Source organism: Coturnix japonica, unplaced genomic scaffold (genome assembly GCF_054131305.1).
Source record: "Coturnix japonica strain WE unplaced genomic scaffold, WE-NBRP24 Scf044, whole genome shotgun sequence".
Lineage (NCBI taxonomy): Eukaryota > Metazoa > Chordata > Aves > Galliformes > Phasianidae > Coturnix > Coturnix japonica.
In genome coordinates, this window is record NW_028188947.1 from 1,856,971 (window position 1) to 1,870,404 (window position 13,434).

Here is a 13,434-nt window from a genome sequence, read left to right on the forward strand (position 1 = left end):
AGCTGTCCTGCTCAGTTGCATTTGCAAATTCTTAAACACTTTCTCCTTGGCAATGCCTCTGCAAGGAAACGAGTGACACTTAGGTCTCTTTCCTTTCACTGTCGGCCTTGTTCTTTGGCTTGTCAGGGTTATTATCATTAAGGGGTTGCAAAGCTCTCTTCAGCCTGTTAGCAATTAGCAGACTGTGGCCTGGGATTTCTGAGACAGAAGATGTGGCCTTGCAAAAGCAGTTACAGCTGAGAGTGGTGTCTTTGCTGTGCTCTCTTAATGCGTAATTGACTGCTCCAGGGCAGAGAGGGAATGAGCAGACAGAAGTATCGGGGAAAAGTGTATCGTTCTGCTTTTTCTTGATCTGATCCAAGCACTTGGTTGAATCTACAGTGAGCAAGGCATGCTTGTAATTGGCCTGACTTTTCTTTGCTGGGTTTTGTTATTCCCCGAACTATTTGGAGCTCTCCAAAGTTTTGGTGTTAAGTCTAAAGGAAGGATTTCTGTATGTTATACTCAAAATGGAGTAAAAGGTCTTCAGGGCCAAAAGCCTTTGGACCTTTGTGGTGCTACCATACTGGAAACCCAAGTTAAACACTCTATCACCACTGCAAGCTTTGTCTCTGCCTTAGAAACTGGACTAGTATTTTGTGGACTAACCTTTGTGTCTGTGAAAGCAGACTTGCACTGTGGTTCAGACCTGGTAGAAGCGAAGTTCTGCTGATCTGGAAGAAATGGTTCTTTGTTCCTATTTTCTTCCACTGTTTGGATAGAGAATGTTTTATGAAAAATGACTGTGTTCCAGGTAGCTTTGTTGCAGCTGATAGCTATAGCACTGCCATGTAGCTGTATCATCTCAGTGACTGCAATAAAAGATTCAGTGGGCTTGATTCTGCTCTCCATCTGATGTGTTTATGCCAGCAGGCTTCTGTGGCTGTATTATTGTTTGTTTCTAACAGTGTCAGAACAAGAACAGAGCTTCTGGGGACAAATATAGGTAAATGGAATATTTCTTTGGAATTCAACTCATTCGTTGCTCTCCCTCACCTGTCTAAGAGCAGACTACCCTGACAAGGCTCTGAACCAACTTCCCATATTGGTCCTGTTCCAAGAAGGTCATCTGAAAAGTTGTACCACTTGGCAGCGATTTAAAAACAAATAATCAAACCTACTTGTTTCATTTCTTCAGAAGAGAGAGAAAGGGCACCAGTCTTAAAGAGAAATTTTTGAGCTGTGAATTCCAAGGAGACAGTGGCATCAACTACGGCCATGACAAAGTTGGAGGAGAATGCAGATTTAAGAATTACTCTATCCTTACTGAATAGTTGTTAGCTAAGGGTGGAGGAGAGTGGATTTTACATGGTCCCTTGGTTAGTGAGCTTGAGTGCATTATATACTGCTATTATGCATTAAATGCACCATGTACAAGACAAGATGTCTCAGTAGAGTTGAGGTCTCTAAAGTCAGATATAGTAGTGGCTGTCTTCAGCTCTGTCTTTAGTGTGAACATCTTTGCCAAAGGAGGGAACTTGTTTTAATTGACTTTTTTTTCTCTGCCAACATTTTGCTTTGGTAAAATAAGTGAAAAATCCTATTAGACAGGGGAAGGAAAAAAGAGAGGGACTTTTTGTCCCTCAGTGTGTTCTGAATATTTGAAGGATGTGATGTTTAGAAATCAGTGAAAGCTAGATGGGATTTAAATATTAAGGGGCAGGAATTTGCCTTCAGGTAAAGGATGATATTTGCATGACTCATGTTGTTAGGTGAACATTCCTGTGTATTGGTGACCTTTTACCTTGGTAGCAATGGGAAATATGTTAAGTAGGGGGCCCAGTTCTTCATCATGTTCCACCATAGGAAATGATTAGAGGGAACTCAAAAATAGTGTGTAGCATAACAAGATGCTGAACTAAATATTTTCACTGCTCAACTAAATCTCCCATTGCTTTTAATAACACACTATTTATTTTTTTTTTCTTTCTTTCTTTTTCCCATGAATACCATACAAGAAGAGGAAATCTTGTAACAACTGCTATGGAAGCCATGAATTTCACTGCAATTTCATTTCTATAGTTTAAATTATATGAAAGAATATGCTGATTTATCTGCTTAACCATGTCTCTCCTCTGCCTGGTATTACAATTTTCAAGGTATCCAAAGAGTAGGAATGTTTTGGTGGAGGTTTGTATGGTTTCTATAATGCAGCGATACTTGAAACAAGTGTCAAGTATGTAAACAAAGTTTATTGAATTTATTCTTTGCTGTTTAAGTCTTGTACGGGCCAGGAGTCCAAAAGAGAATTAGAAAATGGTGTTCTGCATGTCTGCTAATGATGACTTAGGATTGCTGATACTTACTGAACTTGTAGTGAAAGGTTTTTTTTCCTGTTTTAAGGGGAAAAGATCTATTTTATCAAACTGTAGCCACAAATATTCAAGATTATTTTTCTGATTGGATGTTATCTGAGCTGCCTATGACTGTATCTTTAGTGTCAGTCTTTATGTTGGTCTTTTAGCTGATGCAATATAAAGAAATCATAAACAATGGAGTATGTTTATGTAATTCAAATAAAATAGTGATGCAGATAAAAATAGCTAAGTTCCATTAACTTTTCAGACCATAATAGTGAAACACTTGTAAGTCGTAGGATACGCTTGAATGTCTGTAGTACCAATTTATCCCTCTGCTTAGTCATTCATTTCTATTTAGATCTTGGTGCTTCTGTGCAGCCTGTGATTAGATTGGCAGTTCTCATTTAAACCCTAACTCATTCAGTCTTGGTTATCAAATAGCTTAAAAGGCAAGAACAAACGCTGTTGTTTTTAAGATGTACTGATATATGATTTGCATCCTTACATGTGGTATAGGCTGGATTTACCAGAGTAAATGTTCTTTCATCTGTAGTTTTCTTTGTAGGTATTTTGTGTTTTGTTGTGTGGGTTCAGTACACAATACTTTAAATGTTATATTTGTTCCAAATTCGCTGTTGTAGCGAATCAGAGCGGAGCAGGATGAGAAAGTAGCATGTTTTGTAAAAGAGAAAAATTTTACTTTACAACTCTAGGAAGTGGAGGAACCGGTACTCCCAAAAATATCCCTACCCATCAGTACTGCATCTCTGGCACCATTCAACTTTAGTTTTCTGACTAGCAGTACTGTCTCATCGTCACCAAGCACTGTTTCAACATCAGTGATGAACAAGGTGAATCTATGTTGTATGCTATAAATGCTTTCCTGTATGAGTCTGTATCTGCTCTTTTGCAAGTTAACTTCTGTGGTGCTCATGAAATTAACTGGTGTTAGTTCATACTGAGTTGAGTAAGTCAGAGTTGTATTGCAGTTTGGAGAGAAAAATGCAGTTTTTTGATTGTCAGTCTTAGACTTGCAAATGTCTGGTTTGGTTTTGGAACTGTGGCAGAAAATGAAGTTGCATCAGCTTCTTTTGCATTTAAGAAATCAGATGAGAAAAAGGACGAAACTCCTGCATCAAAGAGAGGCTTCTCTTTTGGTAACGTGGAGTCGGCTCCTGCCTCGCAGTTTGTTTTGGGAAGGACAGAAGAGAAACAGGATTCTGTCAGTTCTGCTCCTCCGTTACTGTTTGGGAAGAAAGTTGAGAATGAAGAGTCAAAGGCACAACCTGTCTTTTCCGTTGGGCAGCCTGAATGTACCAAAGAAGAAAGCACAGCAAAACCTATGTTCAACTTCAGCTTTGTTAAACCATCGGAGAAAGAAACTGAGCAGGCAAAGCCAACTTTTTCATTTGGGGCCCAAGCCAATACTTCAGGTAAGCAGAATATCTTTTGTCTTCAGTTGTCTAAGTCCCTCAGATGGTACCTCTGAAGTCATAAGTTACAGAATCTGTAGGAGTTGCTGGGTTCATGTACTGGAGCTTTAGAAAAAGCTTAATTACTCTGTGCAGTGTGATTTGTGTTCCAGTTGTTGACGTATAGACAATTAGTAGAATTCCTGTTTTGATTTCAGTGAGTTTTAAGACTAGGTTTAGACAAAAAATATATACATATTGTCACACATTAAGGAACCTGTATTGCATCCCACATGAGCATGGATGGTTTGTATGGTTTCTGTGCTAGCAGCATAGTTGGTGGTACAGTCTTTAGCGTGGTGACAGAGGCCTCATGCGATGGTTTTCATAGTGAAAGGGGATGTGAGGAGGTGTCTCATTCATGTGTTCTTGCAGCTGTGCTGCTGCAATTTACTGCCATGAAGGTGTGGAAATTGCTTAATAGGTACTACACAGTTTTGTGCATCTTTAACCTTCTGAAAGAGCGGGCTGAAAGATTTTAGTAACAATTGCCATGTGGAAGAATTCTGATTCTGATTTCATGACTTATCAGCCATGGTTTGCAGAACAGCGTTCATTACTCACTTCTACTAACTTTGGAAGTTATAAGGGAAGGAACAGAGAGAATAAAAGCAACGCATGGGGTTATGGTTCTTATGATTGAGTTGAAGTTCTGGAGTTTGATTTAACCATGGAAATTTGATGAAACACCTTGTGTAAAAATGAGATTTTAACGAGCCTTCTTCAGCACAGTAGAGAGTCCCTTAAAAGTGGCATAGATGAAAAGGGTCCGTAACTTCTGGAAAAACAGCAGTGGGAAATCAAGAACAGGGTCAGGTGTAATAATGAGAGAGCAGAAGCTTAGGGAAAGCTGAAGAACTGCATACTTTAAAAGATAACTTTAAATGTAAAATTGCACTCAGTACTTTGTGACAGTTCTGTAACAGGGGGCTGTTCTCCGTGGCTCCCAAAAGCAGGTCTTGAAAGTACTGAATTACAGTGAGCTTAAGCCAAAAGAGTGAGGCTGCAGGATGATGGGCTTAGCCAGCTTTAGGGCTGTAGGCACAGGGCTGTAATTTCAGGAGAGGCTACAAAAGCAGCTGTACCACTGTGGGGTTTTTTTTTTTTGCTGTGTTATTTAGCAAACTACAGAAGTGTTGCAGGTAATGCATGTTGTTCTTCTCAGAGCATCTGAAGAATAGTTTTGTTTGAAAAGCTGAGATGTACTGGTTCATTCTGGTTCCAGTTGTTATAGCCAGTGCTTGGTGTCCGTAACTACTAAAGCCTAGAACTGTGGTGGTGTCATCATTCTTCACAATTCTCCCATTCCTTTAATTGCACATGGCAGCGTTCAGTGTATTAAACCTGGATTTTATGTAATCCACAGTAGCTGGATAATAGTTGAGACATCGTCCAGCATTTCTCCTTGTACAGTGGCTGGAACAGGGTCTCTCTGTTGCGCTTGGTTTGCCGTCTTGCAGTGTTTTATGTTCTGTTCTCCCTCTCAGATCAAGGAGCAGCAAAGCCATCCTTCAGCTTCTTGAGCTCTAGTTCCTCCAGCGCAGCCGTACCTGCCACTTCAGCCAACAGCAGCAGCCTGTTTGGCAGCGTCACTTCTTCCTCCAACCCTGCACCAGTTCCCACTCCCTTTGTGTTTGGGCAAGCCAGCAACACTGTGAGCAGCACCGCTTTTGGCAATTCTGCAGAATCTACAGCATCTCAGTCATTTGGCTTCTCTCAAGAAAACAAACCCACCACCACATCTTCCACCACTGGTGCAGCAGTTAATCCATTTGTCTTTGGTTCAGGAGCCAACAGTAGCAATGCAGCAAGTTCTGGCTTTACCTTTGGAGCCACGGCCACATCGAGTTCAACAGGTACATTTAAGCAGGTGCTTTTGTTTTTGCTCTTAGATCACAAAAGTGGAGCAGGGAAAGAGTGTTTCCTGGAGAACAGGTAGGGAAAATGCATGGAAATTGAGAAAAGTAGTGAATATTTACATCCAACAATATATAAACAGTGCTAATGCTTGGGGCTCAGGTCAAGTTTTGAGGCAGTCTGGGAAATACAGTTTAGGGATCAACTGGCTGTGGTGATATTTTGTGCATTGGATAATCCTTTACTGGCTTTCATTTGCATAGGAACTTGTCATTGTGAGAATGAATTTCCCTCTTCTCAGTATCAATCCAGTGCTGAAGGTTAAAAGTTAGTTTTAACTTGAATTTTTCTCTCCCATACCTAAAACTCTTCGAGCGTTGTAAATAACATCAAGATTTGTACTATCCACCCTTCACAAGTGTATATTACAAACACAGTATTGATATATGCAGCTGCTGCTTTGTAAAGCGTGACTTCTAATGAGCACGATAGCCAGTCCTTCATTTTCTTGGTCTTCATAATCTTCAAATCTTCATAAAAGTACTGGAATGCCTTTTAGTCCGTCTTAACTTCTGTTTTCCTTCCTGGAAAAACAATCAGCCATTCCAAGTTACATTGCAGCAGTTGGTATTTTTATGTTGCGTGACGTCTGCTTAAATTGCATTTAGATTAATAGCGCTATTTAGAAGGTCTCTTTTTGCTCAGCAGAAGTGTGTATGTTTGAAGTCACAGCTCAGTCCTGTATTTTTTTCTCATTATTTCTGCTTGCCATGCAGAACCAAAGCAGCTAATTGAATGAGCTTGTTTGCTATTATATGGAGAGACAGAATTATTCTGGTAGCTCAGTTAGGTCCCTGCAAGCCTGATGTGGTCTCCAGAAATTGATAATTGTAAACATTTGGATGAGGAAGGGGAGCAGTTGCTTATGAGAGGAAAGATTGGCGTTCTCCTCATTCTAATAGATCAGGAGCTGTGTTTTGAACGCTTAAAATAATACAAATAAGTGAGTGAGTGTTCTTTACCCGTGGTATAAATAAGTCTTAGTAATACAAATCAGCTTGTGCTCTTTGTGGGAGCCTGCTTCTAGAGCATGAATGGCTAACAGTAATTTGAGTCTAGACAACCCGTGTTTGAGGTGTGCGTTGTCTGACTCCTTTAAGTATGCTGTTTTTCATGTAACTTACAAGAAAAGGTAGGATTCCTATCATGAATGAGGTGCTGTTTGTTGTTTTACCTACTTGGCTTCAAACATAAAGCTCTGTAACAAACAAAACAACTCAGCACATACTGAAATTTCTCTTCTTTTCCTTTAGGGTCATCCTCTACATTTGTCTTTGGGTCTGGGTCTTCAGCGCCTGCTGCTGGACCAGCATTTGGTGCCAGTCAGCTACCAGCATTTGGCCAGAGCCAGGGCCCTGGCCAGCCAAATGCTCCCAGCTTTGGATCTTTGTCGACATCACTGTTTTCATCTGGCTCTCAGCCTGCGCCTCCTGCCTTCGGCTCTGTGACAAGCAGTACTGTGTTTGGACAGCAATTGAGCCAACAGCCAGGTTTTGGCTCTGGCGCCTCCAATGCTGGTGAGTGTTGACCATCCTTTTCGTTTCAGGTCTCAAAGAGAGCTTGGTTAGTCAGTGAGTTGGTTTCCATGAAGTGCAGCTGAAGTTTAGTGAATGAAATTACTTCTGCCTTTTGTACATACTCTACTGTAAGAATTGCCCTCCATAGAGGGAGTAGACACAGGGTTAAGTATTTTGCATCTGATTCCTTACTGCCGGAGAGGTACACTACCTTCACCAATAGGTTGTACATTGTTGTATATTGTGGTGCATGCAGCCATAGACTAATGGCAGTACAGGTAGCAGCAGACAGTTCCTTAGCAATTTGCCAGCAGTCTAAAAATCTCTTTATGATGCTCTACTGAAACAAATGACGTTGTCTAGGTGTTGTTCCTGTTGTAACTTAGCATTTCTGGTAAACCTCCCTCCCACCCCAAGCTGTGCCGCCTTGAGCAAGGTCTAAGCAATGTATGTTAGAGGTGGTGGGAGGAAGGAGGGGAGGACTTTCCTGGAAAGAACAAACTCAAATTTCAACTTTCTTATTCCCTTCTCCTTCTACCCCGTCTTTCTCAGGTCCCGTATTCCAGTTTGGGAGTAGTACTTCTAATTTCAACTTCACGAGTAACCCAGAAGTATTTACTTTTGGTGCAAATCCTCCTGCACCGGCAGCATCGGTACTACCTTCCGGCTCTTCAGGATTTTCATTCAGCCAACCTGCAACGTTTACAGTGGGGTAAGAGACCAAATCAGATTTTCACTTGAGCTTTTGGTACTATCTGTGGAGCGCAGGCAGCCTCTACTGATGTTAAATTGCGAGGTGCTCAGATGTACTTCGGAATTTATGTCTAAGGACAGCATCTCTCCTCGCTCTGTTAGTGTGACTGGCTAAGTAGGCAACGATGGCTTTATAGCAGCACAGCTCTCAGAAATATCATGCAGCCATGAGAAGTGTTCTTGAAAAATAAGATCTGAATTGAGCTGTTACGCTGCTGCTTACCTGCTGAATGAGAGAGATTTCATTGCTTTTGGTTTCTGGAACTCTCTTCCCATTCATCATACGTTGTCTGTTGCCAGCTGCTGAATAGTGAGCAGCCAGATGATAAAACAGTTGTTCTGGAATATCTGCTCAGTGCTGCTACTGAACTGTCAGCTAACAGTAGGGAACGTCAGCTGGGTTTAGACCGTCGTGAGACAGGTTAGTTTTACCCTACTGATGATGTGTCGTTGCGCTAACTCTGCGTTGTCCTAACTCTGTGCTACCGGTTTCTATTCATAGGACTAATGGAAAAAATATTTTCTCTGCCTCCGGATCTTCAGTTCCCGGTCAGAAGATAAAGACTGCAATTAGACGTAAAAAGTAATCGGCAGATTGGTAAAGCAACTTTCAAAGCAGCTGCTGCCCTGCATTGTTCAGTTGTTGGGATCGTACCTCGTGCTGGGTTAGCTGAAGTCAGATCTGCCTAAAGTGTTGCAGAAAGGAACCAGGTCGAGACTCGAACTCGTGGGTACTCCAGGGTTGATTTTATTAACAAGCTCAGTGCTCAGGTGAAACATGCATACAGAGCTTGGGTCACTCCTAGTGAATGACCCTTAAGCTTTACAAACGTCCTATATTTATATGATTAGGTAAACATTACATCATTTATGTTATTCATTTCTCGTGATTAATCAATACATCTTCAGTCCTTCTTTCTCGTGTTTCATCCTAGGCCCAGGCTTCATGCTTCACGTGTTACTCTTCTTTTGAACTTGTCCAGAAATTCATTATCTTCTTTCATCCGAGCCATCCGGGCTAGACCAGTCCATTCCATCTGTCTTATGGTTAAACTATACATTTTAACTGATTAACTACTAAATAGCAATGTCAGCACTATTATTGTCTACCTCTGCTGTTTCATAACTTCACAATACTCTAACACCCCTACATGGGTCATGGTTCAGGGCTATACAGGGGATACTTGAGTAGCATATTGGTTGAGAAATTTACCATTTTTCCTAACAGTCCCCCCTTTTCTAATAGCTACTTTCCCAAGTATTCTACTGATATCCACCAAAAACTATCTTAGGTGGCGGTGGTGCCTTTACAGTTAAAGCAGACCCCATTCGCATACAGCATTGTATTAGTACATAAACAATAACAATCAGAACAATCACAACAATTATAATCAAGATAATTTTCTTAGCAATAGCAGAAAGATTTGGCAACCAGGATGTCAGCCAATGCCATGTTTCAGAAAAACCCCATCGAGTATCATCCTTCTGTATTTCTTGCATTGTCTTACTTACTTCCCATATTTTCCCAACATCAGTTAATAATTCTCCAGTTTGATCAACATACATACAGCAACTAGCATTCAATACAGTACACACTCCCCCTTGCGAAGCTAAAAGCATATCTAGTGCCATTCTATTTTGCAAAACTACTTTAGATAAGTTTGTAAGCTCGCCTTGTATAGTTAATAAGCCATAAGCCGTTGCATTAGCTAACTTCTCCACCTCCCCTGACACATTCAGTATTGCTTTTTCCAATTCACTAACACCTAAACCAGGTATAAACCAACGCACAAATGCATGGAATCCTGTTGGTCGTTCAATTAAAGGATTTAAAATAGTTCTTTTAGTACGTCCATAGAAAGACCTATGCCATAACGTTCCATTTATTTCTCTGGGAATGATCTCCATATCGGGTACAACTAGGCCTAAAGTGCATCTTCCTCGCCACTTTTTGGGTAAAATTTTGTACGCATGTTCTCCACACAGCCAATAGGCTCCTGGGAGACTCAAAATCAATTGATTTCTGTTTTTAATAGCAGTGAGATTATCACATCGTAAAGTCCAATTTCCCAAATAGGTTCCAGTAGAATCACGATTTTCAACACAATGAATATAAGTATTGTTCTCCAATCGTGTATGAGCCAATGATAAAGCATGAGTGGTAAAATTACTTCTTAATATTGTTGTATTCCAAATATGACCAATAGTAGTATTAACATGAATAGGGATACCAATCAAATTTACTCCATGTGCTACTGATCTAGGTAAGGCTGAACAAATCCAACAATCACTGACATTTAGATTCTGGGCAAACGATTGCATTATTGATACATGAGAATTATCTGTCCAATAACGATAGTGGCCTAATTCATAAGAGACATGTGGCTGTAAAGACCTTCGGTGTCTCATCTGCTGAGTATGGCTACTTGTGTCATGCCAGGACATAGGTCCCCATTTTACCTCTTGCCAATGTGTATGAACTAATTTAAACCCGTCCCGAGGGTACGCAATGGAGAATTTATGACAGCACGAATTGTTGAAGCCGGGGAGCATACCCACACACCAGATTCCAGTACCACTGCTTGGTTCTCTAAAATTAATATTATGGTTAACCCATACCGCTCGGAGCCGAGGAGGAGGTACTCTGGGGTATGAAGGATAAGAAAATCGTGCTCTAATGCAAAAACTAAAATTAGCTCGAGTACTACCGGGGATATACCATCGAAATGTGCCAAAAGGGGTTCGGACATTGTTGAGTTGTAATAAGTCAGTATTTCTTTCTCCTTCTATGATGAATTCACGCTGAGTCGTAGAAACCTCTTTCGTTTTCAAAGTTACCTGATGTCCAGTCAAAATGTCCCGATAGGAGAATTCATACTGGTACCGATGTCCTGAAGCTATGCAGACGAGGAAGAAAAGGATGCAGAGACCTTTTTCACATGAGTATGATGGATCCATGCCTCTTTACCCTTGACCTTGATAGCATAAAGAGAAGTTAACAACACACAATAGGGCCCTTCCCATTTGGGCTCCATTTTATGTTTCCGTTTAAACACTTTCACCATTACCATATCTCCTGGAATAATATCATGTACTTTAACATCTCTTGGTAATCCTTGATAACAATAAGCATATTGCTGAATTCTCTTAAAAGAATCTTGTAAATACAACAAATATTGAGTAATATTCTCTTCCCCTTCCAAAAGTGCAGTTTTTGCTGAGACATATGTTCCTGGTACTGCCACTACTCTCCCAAATAAAACCTCAGCTGGACTAATTTTTAAAGGCTCCCTAGGGGATGTTCTCAAATCCCATAAGACTAAAGGTAATGCATCTGGCCATTTGAGTCCTGTTTGTGACATTACTTTGCCTAATCTATCTTTAATAGTCCTATTCATTCTCTCTACCTTTCCGGATGACTGTGGATGATACGGTGTATGTGCCGCCATAGTAATTCCCAGTGTCTTTGACAATTCGGCCATCATTGAGGAAACAAAATGTGTTCCCCTGTCTGAGTCTATTTCTTCTGGGACTCCGTACCTTGGAATTAAGTCTCGTAACAGAATTTTAATCACAGTTTTTGTATCATTCTTTCGTGTAGGAAATGCTTCCACCCAGCCAGACAAATGATCCACAATAACTAACATATATTTAAATCCCAATACTGGTGGCATTTCAGCAAAGTCAATTTGAAGTTTCTGAAAAGGATATTCAGCTGGAGGTCTCTTCCCTTCTTCCATCTTGGGTCTGGTTATCCCGTACTTTTGACATATTTCACATCCTGCAGCAATTCGTCTAGCTGCTGCATATACTCCCGGTGCTATCCACAAACGATCAATCTGATTTGCAATATTTCCTGGACCGCCATGGCTTCTATCATGATACCACCTTACTAAAGTTAGCAAATATTTATGTGGTAACATAGGTTTATCACCAATCATCCAAATCCCATCCTTTTGAACAGCTCCCATACGCATCCACACCTCCAGTTCCTCTTTATTCATTTCTGTATAAAGTGTCTTAGGGTCCGATAGCAGTGGTATAGTTTGTACAGTCATAATAGGAACACTATAATTAGGGTGCACAGCAGCTGCTCTAGCTGCCGCATCTGCAAGTTGGTTTCCTTTTGCTAACGCATGTTTTTTAGAGCTGTGTGCAGGTATGTAAACTACAGCAATCTCTCGTGGTTCTTGTATAGCCAGTAATAGGTCATTTATTAGCTCACCGTGAGCTATTGTTCTCCCTGCAGAGGTCAGAAAGCCTCGCTCTCTCCAGAGCATGCCGATAGCATGGCAAATTCCAAAAGCATACTTTGAGTCCGTGTATATATTTACCTTCTTGCCGCGTGCTAATCGTGCCGCTCTACAGAGCGCAATAAGTTCTGCTCCTTGTGCTCCCAACCCGCTTGGGAGAGATTCTGCTAGTAGAACAGTTGTCTCAGTTGTCACAGCAAATCCGGTGTATCGCTTTCCTGCAATGTAATAACTAGAACCGTCAGTAAACAAGTTTAACTCAGGCTCTGTTAATGGCTCATCCTTTAAGTCTTCCCTCGGTCGTGAGACTGAGTGAATCACCTGCACACAATCGTGTTTATTTTGTTCTCCAGTTGAATCAGGGAGTAAGGTGGCTGGATTCAAAGGTTTTGATCGCTCTAAGGTGATATTATCAGCTAGCAGCAAAATGACTTCGTAGCGGTGAGCGCGCTGTGGAGAAAGGGATTTTTCTGCATACCTTTTAAGCAAGATTTCTACTTCATGCGGAACCTTTACAACCAGGGGATGTCCCAAGACAATGGTCCGGACTTTCTCGGTGAGTTCTGCCGCTGCAGCCACAGCTCGAATGCAATAGGGAGTTCCCCTCACAACAGGATCTAATGACTGTGAGTAATAGGCGACAGGCCGCTCGTAAGGTCCAAATTTTTGAACTAAAACTCCTTTTGCAATTCCTCTTGATTCGGTAACATATAAGGTAAACGGCTTACCATAGTCGGGCAGTCCCAAAGCCGGTGCGGATACCAGCGCCTGTTTAATAGCCTGGAAAGCTTGCTGCATTTCATCAGTCCATGGTATCGGTTCGATGGCCTGGTCCTTAGTAGCTTCTTGTAAAGGTTTAACAATTTCACTATACCCTATAATCCATGGTCGGCAAAATCCAGCCTGTCCTAAAAATGCCCTCATCTGTTTCTTTGTGATTGGCCTAGGTACTGCTTGTACAGCATTAATTCGTTCTGGATCAATTTTCCTTACCCCTGCAGCTAATACATACCCTAAATACTTTACCTCAGGCTTACAAAACTGCAATTTGGAAAGGGAGACTTTATGTCCTTTTTCATACAATTTATTACATAAATACTTTGTGTCTTCTATGCAAGCTTCTTTTGTTGCACTAGCAATAAGTAAATCATCAACATATTGAACCAACACCGATTTTTGAGGT

At 41.0% G+C, this 13,434-nt stretch overlaps 2 protein-coding genes across 2 annotated transcripts; one reads left to right on the top strand and one right to left on the bottom strand.

Annotated features, from left to right (window-relative positions):
* The first annotated feature begins 1,257 nt into the window (after positions 1-1,257).
* Positions 1,258-9,097, top strand: LOC146752572 (nuclear pore complex protein Nup153-like). The gene is made up of 6 exons (XM_085531772.1): positions 1,258-1,315; positions 3,308-3,772; positions 5,299-5,667; positions 6,982-7,245; positions 7,798-7,957; positions 8,501-9,097. The coding sequence occupies exons 1-6, from the start codon at positions 1,258-1,260 to the stop codon at positions 8,583-8,585; spliced, it is 1,401 nt and encodes a 466-aa protein (XP_085387898.1). The 3' UTR covers positions 8,586-9,097.
* LOC146752573 (endogenous retrovirus group FC1 Env polyprotein-like) lies at positions 8,724-12,620 on the bottom strand. The gene is made up of 2 exons (XM_085531715.1): positions 12,333-12,620; positions 8,724-10,973 (listed from the first exon to the last, which is right to left on the bottom strand). The coding sequence occupies exon 2, from the start codon at positions 10,954-10,956 to the stop codon at positions 9,262-9,264; it is 1,695 nt and encodes a 564-aa protein (XP_085387841.1). The 5' UTR covers positions 10,957-10,973; positions 12,333-12,620; the 3' UTR covers positions 8,724-9,261.
* Between the last annotated feature and the right edge of the window lie 814 nt (positions 12,621-13,434).

What these genes read in the sequence shown, in the direction of transcription:
- LOC146752572 (XM_085531772.1), top strand. Translation starts at nt 1,258, where the DNA reads ATGACAAAGTTGGAGGAGAATGCAGATTTAAGAATTACTCTATCCTTA. An exon ending in TCTATCCTTACTGAATAGTT is followed by an intron (nt 1,316 to 3,307) that starts GTTAGCTAAGGG and finishes TACTGAGTTGAG; the next exon opens with TAAGTCAGAGTTGTATTGCA. An exon ending in GGCCACATCGAGTTCAACAG is followed by an intron (nt 5,668 to 6,981) that starts GTACATTTAAGC and finishes CTTTTCCTTTAG; the next exon opens with GGTCATCCTCTACATTTGTC.
- LOC146752573 (XM_085531715.1), bottom strand. Translation starts at nt 10,956, where the DNA reads ATGGATCCATCATACTCATGTGAAAAAGGTCTCTGCATCCTTTTCTTC.